We start from the raw sequence: 10,000 nt of genomic DNA, 5'->3' as shown, positions 1-10,000 counted from the left end.
CTTTGTGAAGATGGTACAAATGCTACTTACCCATTTTTTCTACTTCCAGTAAAAATCTCGTACCCGAAATTGGGATGCGGGCGAAGGGATGATGCCAATAATTATGTGATCTCGCCCGCGTCCCGGGTTGTGGTGCAGACGGTTTCAATGGAGTAAATAATAATTTTATTTTAATAAAAAATGTGAAGCATGATAAATACGCTGTAGGCAAAACTTTTGATGTTCGTCGTGTTTTGTTGTTGTTTTGTTGTTGTTGAATAAATGGAATGTTCATGCTGTGGTCGGTTTTAGCGAGGATATAGACTTTGGCTTAGTCAGGAAAAGACTGTGTGAAGGAAGACAGGACGAAAGAAACATGCAGTTATAGAGCATCAATCGCGAAGAGCTTTCTGTCCTGCTGAAAATCCGACTTCGGTGTTTTGATGGTATGAGTCAATGGAAGGTTGCATAGAAGTCGCATTTAGTACTGTGGCGTTACGAACGTTCAGAATATTTTAACGGAAACCCGTCACAACGTCCATTCTAAGGTTCTGTTTGCTCTAAATAATAATTATTGTACAAATTCAGAAGAGGGCCTTTGTCATCTTCCTGCGTAATTTGGAGAGGCTGCTCTGTGTAGTTTTAGATTTATTGCATATGAACTGCAGCTACAAAGCATCAGAAGAAGAAGAAGAAGAATTCAACCCGCCCGACACTGCAAGGCAACTTCCTTTGTTTTTAGAATGACAGTTTGTTTGTTTGTTTGTTCGTTCATGGGCTGAAACTCCCACGGCTTTTACGTGTATGACCGTTTTTACCCCGCCATGTAGGCAGCCATACGCCGCTTTCGGAGGAAGCATGCTGGGTATTTTCGTGTTTCTATAACCCACCGAACTCTGACATGGATTACAGGATCTTTTTCGTGCGCACTTGGTCTTGTGCTTGCGTGTACACACTGGGGTGTTCGGACACCGAGGAGAGTCTGCACACAAAGTTGACTCTGAGAAATAAATCCGTCTCGCCGAACGTGGGGACGAACTCACGCTGACAGCGGCCAACTGGATACAACTCCAGCGCGCTACCGACTGAGCTACATCCCCGCCCAGAATGACAGTAAAATTGAAGTCTTGAGTCTTGAATATGAAAATATGACGATGGGTGTGGGGCTCTTTTTGCGTATAAATTCAACAATGTTTCTATCTATTTAGAGGCGGAAAAAAACCGTGTTCAGGGCTCAAACCGCAAAGGTTGGAAAACAAGTCATTTTAAAGGCTGACATAGTCCTATTTAATTAGTTTAATTACTTCCAGGGCTTTTCCAATCGTTGCGGGGATGTATAAATTAAGCTTCCTGCAAAGTTTTAGGTTTGAAGTCCTTACCAATTACGAGAAATAATTAATTCTTTATTGCATTGTTTAGCAACAGTTCTCCAGGACTTGGGCTATTTTTAGACCGTTGACGTCACTTCGTGACGGTTTCGTAAACCAAAGATAGCGTTTGAGACTGTTCTGTTTACATTCGACACTATCAACACCACTTTGCAATACTGAAATAATTTTTTTCTGTGTTCGAAAGCTACAGCCAATCGTTATTATATCCCCTTAAGTACAGTTTTATAACATTATTGGCACATATAAACAAGAATTAATGAACGCTACGAGTATGGCGCAGCCTTTAAGAGAAGATACTATTAATCATCCTCAACAACTTTTCTTCTTAAGCACTATGTAAACGTTGTTTTGATTTTGTTTTAATAATCTAAAACGTCCGCAACTGGCCCCTCAGCCAGACTGCACATTTGAGGTGTGAAATGAAACTGCGCTTCTCTATATCGTAAGGGGAAGTAAACTCTGAACCCGTAACCCCTTCTATTATTACCACGACAGCTTTTGGCGAGTATACCGCTGCAAAGAAACGGCAGTGTCTGTTTGTAGACAGTCTACCTGTCTGTCTGGTTCAAACAGCACACGTTCCCGGATGTCCATAGGATATATAATATCAACAACAATGTTCATGGCCGGATCATGGAGGTAAGCTTATATTTTCCTTTAAAACATTGTGCTTGTCTTTTTATCGTTGTTGATAGTCTGTTTGTTCCTTATTTCTTGTTTCGCTCTTATAAAAATCATGTCTCAATCTTCGTTTTTGTATGGTTTTTTTTTTTTTACATCACTGTTGCCTCCCCTCAAAACAACGCACGTAAGTAAGAGGTTGTTGTTTCATGGCTGATGTCTATTTATAACACGTGTTGTACATGTCACACGAGGCCGACGAAATCGTTTATTATGCTCGGGGGCCATGGGCTGTTTGTGTAAGTATGTTAAGCAGATGCACTAATGTAGTTATACACATTAATTTTTATCCTTTGTCGAATTTTACTACACGCCTTCCGATTAAGGTTAAGTTCTTCTCTGTACGCATGCTTGAATTTTTCATTGGCGTTTTCCAGATTTGAACCCTTTTATCGAAACAGTATCGGTAAATAATCGAGCGGTCCTTTCACATTCATAAATGAAGGCATTATATAAATCCTTTGCAAACATGAATCTAGAATTTAATAATAAAATCACAGGCTTATAAAATGCGAGCGGTCATCAGGGGGAGTCCGACAATATATAGAAAGACACTTTTACAAACGGACATGTGGTTCAAATACACTTTATTGTACGGACACTTAATCTAATGGACATTTAATCGTCTGGACACATTATCGACTGGTCACTTTTTCGAAAGATTCAGCAATGCGTACGTCTGTGTGTATCTGTGTTTATGTCCGCGCGCTTAGAGCATAAAACTAGAGTCTGCAAAAGAATATTTTATGCAGGATCAACAATTTCTCTCTCTCTCTCTCTCTCTCTCTCTCTCTCTCTCTCCCTCCCTCTCTCTCTCTCTCTCTCTCTCTCTCTCTCTCTCTCTCTCTCTCTCTCTCTCTCTCTCTCTCTCTCTCTCTCTCTCTCTCTCTCTCTCTCTCTGATCGATTAAACATCTTTAAAGTCAGCTTCCAAAATATTTGTTGACACGCCCATGCATCTGATGAAGTTGTCCCTCCTTTGAATAATCGCCGAAAGCTCAAATGCATCATTATCATACAGCTTTATCGTACATCTTTTATCATGTCAGTGTTATTTGAGAATATTCGCGTGCGTGCGTGCGTGCGTGCGTTCCTGCGTGCGTACGTGCGTGCGTGCGTGCGTGCATGCGTGCGTGCGTGCGTGCGTGCGTCGGTCCGTCCGCCTGTCCGCCCGTGCGTGTGTGCGTGCGTGCGAGCGAGCGTTCATCCGGTCGTTCGCTCGTCCGTTCGTCCGTTTGTTCGTTCGTTCGTTCGTTCGTTCGTTCGTTCGTTCGTTCGTTCGTTCGTTCGTTCCTTCCTTTGTTTCTTCCTTCCTTCCTCCCTCCCTCCCTTCCTTCCTTCCTTCCTTCCTTGCACGACACGTGAGAGTTTTGATAAAGTGTCCATTCGATAAAGCGTACCCGCATTAGGAAGAATTGACTGATTCATCTTCACTACATAATGTTAAGATTTTAGTCTCAATCACAGTCTTATCACTCTGAGAAGGAAGGGGTTTGAGTCGTCATGTGTTTCTTTCTTTATTTGGTGTTTAACGTCGTTTTCAACCACGAAGGTTATATCGCAACGGGGAAAGGGAGGAAATGGGATAGAGCCACTTGTCAATTGTTTCTTGTTCACAAAAGCACTAATCAAAAATTTGCTCCTGGGGCTTGCAACGTAGTACAATATATTACCTTACTGGGAGAATGCAAGTTTCCAGTACAAAGGACTTAACATTTCTTACATACTGCTTGACTAAAATCTTTACAAAAATTGACTATATTCTATACAAGAAACACTTAACAAGGGTAAAAGGAGAAACAGAATCCGTTAGTCGCCTCTTACGACATGATGGGGAGCATCGGGTAAAATCTTCCCCCTTACCCGCGGGGGGGGGGGGGGGGGGGGTTGGGGGGGGTTTGAGCCGTCATGTGTTTTGCAGTTTTGATGGAAACCCAAAACCGTTTATTGAAAGAGCAGAAGCGGAAAAACATATATCCATATATTTCAAAACTGAAACATAAACCCACAGGCTGTATTGTAATGTTGACTGAAAGTTATCTCAAGATTTGAATAGACATCTCATGTGATAGGTTAGTACAAGGTAAAATAACTGAACTGTTTGGATTTGAAAGGACATCTCATGTGATAGGTTAGTACAAGGTAAAATAACTGAACTGTTTGGATTTGAAAAGACATCTCATGTGATAGGTTAGTGCAAGGCAAAATAACTGAACTGTTTGGATTTGAAAGGACATCTCATGTGATAGGTTAGTACAAGGTAAAATAACTGAACTGTTTGGATTTGAAAGGACATCTCATGTGATAGGTTAGTACAAGGTAAAATAACTGAACTGTTTGGATTTGAAAGGACATCTCATGTGATAGGTTAGTACAAGGTAAAATAACTGAACTGTTTGGATTTGAAAGGACATCTCATGTGATAGGTTAGTACAAGGTAAAATAACTGAACTGTTTGGATTTGAAAAGACATCTCATGTGATAGGTTAGTACAAGGCAAAATAACTGAACTGTTTGGATTTGAAAAGACATCTCATGTGATAGGTTAGTGCAAGGCAAAATAACTGAACTGTTTGGATTTGAAAGGACATCTCATGTGATAGGTTAGTGCAAGGTAAAATAACTGAACTGTTTGGATTTGAAAAGACATCTCATGTGATAGGTTAGTACAAAGTAAATCAATCAATCAATCAATCAATATGAGGCTTATATCGCGCGTATTCCGTGGGTACAGTTCTAAGCGCAGGGATTTATTATTTTAATTTTTTATTTTAATTTTATGCAGTTTATATCGCGCACATATTCAAAGCGCAGGGATTTATTTATGCCGTGTGAGATGGAATTTGTTTTTTACACAATACATCACGCATTCACATCGGCCAGCAGATCGCAGCCATTTCGGCGCATATCCTACTTTTCACGGCCTATTATTCCAAGTCACACGGGTATTTTGGTGGACATTTTTATCTATGCCTATACAATTTTGCCAGGAAAGACCTTTTTGTCAATCGTGGGATCTTTAACGTGCACACCCCAATGTAGTGTACACGAAGGGACCTCGGTTTTTCGTCTCATCCGAAAGACTAGCACTTGAACCCACCACCTAGGTTAGGAAAGGGGGGAGAAAATTGCTAACGCCCTGACCCAGGGTCGAACTCGCAACCTCTCGCTTCCGAGCGCAAGTGCGTTTACCACTCGGCCACCCAGTCCCACATCTCATGTGATAGGTTAGTAAAAGGTAAAATAACTTAACTGTTTGGATTTGAAAAGACATCTCATGTGATAGGTTAGAACAAAGTAAAATAACTGAACTGTTTGGATTTGAAAGGACATCTCATGTGATAGGTTAGTACAAGGTAAAATAACTGAACTGTTTGGATTTGAAAGGACATCTCATGTGATAGGTTAGTACAAGGTAAAATAACTGAACTGTTTGGATTTGAAAGGACATCTCATGTGATAGGTTAGTACAAGGTAAAATAACTGAACTGTTTGGATTTGAAAGGACATCTCATGTGATAGGTTAGTACAAGGTAAAATAACTGAACTGTTTGGATTTGAAAAGACATCTCATGTGATAGGTTAGTACAAGGCAAAATAACTGAACTGTTTGGATTTGAAAAGACATCTCATGTGATAGGTTAGTAAAAGGTAAAATAACTGAACTGTTTGGATTTGAAAGGACATCTCATGTGATAGGTTAGAACAAGGTAAAATAACTGAACTGTTTGGATTTGAAAGGACATCTCATGTGATAGGTTAGTACAAAGTAAAATAACTGAACTGTTTGGATTTGAAAGGACATCTCATGTGATAGGTTAGTACAAGGTAAAATAACTGAACTGTTTGGATTTGAATAGATATCTCATGTGATAGGTTAGTACAAGGTAAAATAACTGAACTGTTTGGATTTGAAAGGACATCTCATGTGATAGGTTAGTACAAGGTAAAATAACTGAACTGTTTGGATTTGAAAGGACATCTCATGTGATAGGTTAGTACAAGGTAAAATAACTGAACTGTTTGGATTTGAAAAGGCATCTCATGTGATAGGTTAGAACAAGGTAAAATAACTGAACTGTTTGGATTTGAAAGGACATCTTATGTTATAGGTTAGTACAAGGTAAAATAACTGAACTGTTTGGATTTGAAAAGACATCTCATGTGATAGGTTAGTACAAGGCAAAATAACTGAACTGTTTGGATTTGAAAAGACATCTCATGTGATAGGTTAGAACAAAGTAAAATAACTGAACTGTTTGGATTTGAAAGGACATCTCATGTGATAGGTTAGAACAAGGTAAAATAACTGAACTGTTTGGATTTGAAAGGACATCTCATGTGATAGGTTAGAACAAGGTAAAATAACTGAACTGTTTGGATTTGAAAGGACATCTCATGTGATAGGTTAGTACAAGGTAAAATAACTGAACTGTTTGGATTTGAAAGGACATCTCATGTGATAGGTTAGTACAAGGTAAAATAACTGAACTGTTTGGATTTGAATAGATATCTCATGTGATAGGTTAGTACAAGGTAAAATAACTGAACTGTTTGGATTTGAAAGGACATCTCATGTGATAGGTTAGTACAAGGTAAAATAACTGAACTGTTTGGATTTGAAAGGACATCTCATGTGATAGGTTAGTACAAGGTAAAATAACTGAACTGTTTGGATTTGAAAGGACATCTCATGTGATAGGTTAGTACAAAGTAAAATAACTGAACTGTTTCGATTTGAAAGGACATCTCATGTGATAGGTTAGTACAAGGTAAAATAACTGAACTGTTTGGATTTGAGAGGACATCTCATGTGATAGGTTAGTACAAGGTAAAATAACTGAACTGTTTGGATTTGAATAGATATCTCATGTGATAGGTTAGTAAAAGGTAAAATAACTGAACTGTTTGGATTTGAAAGGACATCTCATGTGATAGGTTAGTAAAAGGTAAAATAACTGAACTGTTTGGATTTGAAAGGACATCTCATGTGATAGGTTAGTACAAGGTAAAATAACTGAACTGTTTGGATTTGAAAGGACATCTCATGTGATAGGTTAGAACAAGGTAAAATAACTGAACTGTTTGGATTTGAAAGGACATCTCATGTGATAGGTTAGTACAAGGTAAAATAACTGAACTGTTTGGATTTGAAAAGACATCTCATGTGATAGGTTAGTACAAGGCAAAATAACTGAACTGTTTGGATTTGAAAAGACATCTCATGTGATAGGTTAGTAAAAGGTAAAATAACTGAACTGTTTGGATTTGAAAGGACATCTCATGTGATAGGTTAGAACAAGGTAAAATAACTGAACTGTTTGGATTTGAAAGGACATCTCATGTGATAGGTTAGTACAAGGTAAAATAACTGAACTGTTTGGATTTGAAAGGACATCTCATGTGATAGGTTAGTACAAGGTAAAATTAACTGAACTGTTTGGATTTGAAAGGACATCTCATGTGATAGGTTAGTACAAGGTAAAATAACTGAACTGTTTGGATTTGAAAGGACATCTCATGTGATAGGTTAGTACAAGGTAAAATAACTGAACTGTTTGGATTTGAAAGGACATCTCATGTGATAGGTTAGTACAAGGTAAAATAACTGAACTGTTTGGATTTGAAAGGACATCTCATGTGATAGGTTAGTACAAGGTAAAATAACTGAACTGTTTGGATTTGAAAGGACATCTCATGTGATAGGTTAGTACAAGGTAAAATAACTGAACTGTTTGGATTTGAAAAGACATCTCATGGAATAGGTTAGTAAAAGGTAAAATAACTAAACTGTTTCGATTTGAAAGGACATCTCATGTGATAGGTTAGTACAAGGTAAAATAACTGAACTGTTTGGATTTGAAAGGACATCTCATGTGATAGGTTAGTACAAGGTAAAATAACTGAACTGTTTGGATTTGAAAAGACATCTCATGTGATAGGTTTGCACAATGTGAAATAACTGAACTGTTTGGATTTGAAAGGACATCTCATGTGATAGGTTAGTACAAAGTCAAATAACTAAACTGTTTGGATTTGAAAGGACATCTCATGTGATAGGTTAGTACAAGGTAAAATAACTGAACTGTTTGGATTTGAATAGATATCTCATGTGAAAGGTTAGTACAAGGTAAAATAACTGAACTGTTTGGATTTGAATAGATATCTCATGTGATAGGTTAGTAAAAGGTAAAATAACTGAACTGTTTGGATTTGAAAGGACATCTCATGTGATAGGTTAGTACAAGGTAAAATAACTGAACTGTTTGGATTTGAAAGGACATCTCATGTGATAGGTTAGTACAAAGTCAAATAACTAAACTGTTTGGATTTGAAAGGACATCTCATGTGATAGGTTAGTACAAGGTAAAATAACTGAACTGTTTGGATTTGAAAGGACATCTCATGTGATAGGTTAGTACAAGGCAAAATAACTGAACTGTTTGGATTTGAAAAGACATCTCATGTGATAGGTTAGTAAAAGGTAAAATAACTGAACTGTTTGGATTTGAAAGGACATCTCATGTGATAGGTTAGAACAAGGTAAAATAACTGAACTGTTTGGATTTGAAAGGACATCTCATGTGATAGGTTAGTACAAAGTAAAATAACTGAACTGTTTGGATTTGAAAGGACATCTCATGTGATAGGTTAGTACAAGGTAAAATAACTGAACTGTTTGGATTTGAGAGGACATCTCATGTGATAGGTTAGAACAAGGTAAAATAACTGAACTGTTTGGATTTGAAAGGACATCTCATGTGATAGGTTAGTACAAGGTAAAATAACTGAACTGTTTGGATTTGAAAGGACATCTCCTGTGATAGGTTAGTACAAGGTAAAATAACTGAACTGTTTGGATTTGAAAGGACATCTCATGTGATAGGTTAGTACAAGGTAAAATAACTGAACTGTTTGGATTTGAAAGGACATCTCATGTGATAGGTTAGTACAAGGTAAAATAACTGAACTGTTTGGATTTGAAAGGACATCTCATGTGATAGGTTAGTACAAGGCAAAATAACTGAACTGTTTGGATTTGAAAGGACATCTCATGTGATAGGTTAGTACAAAGTAAAATAACTGAACTGTTTGGATTTGAAAGGACATCTCATGTGATAGGTTAGTACAAGGTAAAATAACTGAACTGTTTGGATTTGAAAAGACATCTCATGTGATAGGTTAGTGCAAGGCAAAATAACTGAACTGTTTGGATTTGAAAGGACATCTCATGTGATAGGTTAGTACAAGGCAAAATAACTGAACTGTTTGGATTTGAAAGGACATCTCATGTGATAGGTTAGTACAAGGCAAAATAACTGAACTGTTTGCTGATGGCAAAGAAGCTCTTCAAATCAAAGTGTTATTTAGAATAAAGTTTAAATTTGTGTGAGTGCGCTCAGCTCGCTCTCTCGTGCTGTCGGTCCCTTCTGTGGGATGGTTTACACCTTGGAGTAACGTGCCGTTCGGCGGATGGGTCGGAATGCACGTGAGAGGGATGCTGTATCGTGTGGCAGGTGTGTGTGTGTGAATGACCTATTGAGTAAAATATTCCTACGCCTAGATATGTGATTGTTAGCTGTTGTATTCAGTGTAGTCAGTCAGCTTTTGTACACCGGCGCAGCAGCAGCAACGTTTTTTGCCAGCAAAGGTTTTTGCCAGCAAAGCTGACTTGGAACATTTTTACTCAGTTCTTTTTACTTCAACATTTGTATACGCAGCAGTGCAAAATGACTGACAGAGACAGTTCCAAATTCAAGTTTGACAAGTGGGTCAAACAGCTCCCTTCTACGGTGGCAGAAATGTTGGTGGAGGCCGGTTTTGACACGCACATCGCACTGGAAAATGCCACGAGGGCCAGTGTGACTGAACTCAAACTAAAGCCGGGCCACCCTGTTGCTACTTTGACTCTGATACGTGAACTTCAGAGCGACGATGGGCCACTGTCTA

General features: G+C 38.3%; 1 protein-coding gene across 2 annotated transcripts in view; it reads left to right on the top strand.

Moving 5' to 3' along the window:
* The first annotated feature begins 1,881 nt into the window (after nucleotides 1-1,881).
* The window catches only part of LOC138968395 (uncharacterized), a 41,759-nt gene continuing 33,640 nt past the window's right edge, over nucleotides 1,882-10,000 (top strand). For both annotated transcript variants that reach the window (XR_011456161.1, XM_070340978.1), the window contains exon 1: nucleotides 1,882-2,009. Coding sequence is in view for 1 of the 2 variants with exons in the window: in XM_070340978.1 (XP_070197079.1) it covers nucleotides 1,957-2,009 (53 nt within the window). In the remaining variant the exon portion in view is untranslated. The remainder of the gene's footprint in view (nucleotides 2,010-10,000) is intronic.

Source organism: Littorina saxatilis, linkage group LG6, assembly GCF_037325665.1.
Source record: "Littorina saxatilis isolate snail1 linkage group LG6, US_GU_Lsax_2.0, whole genome shotgun sequence".
Classification (NCBI taxonomy): domain Eukaryota; kingdom Metazoa; phylum Mollusca; class Gastropoda; order Littorinimorpha; family Littorinidae; genus Littorina; species Littorina saxatilis.
The sequence above is the reverse complement of the archived record's forward strand: the minus strand, read 5'-3'. Positions and strand labels throughout refer to the sequence as shown.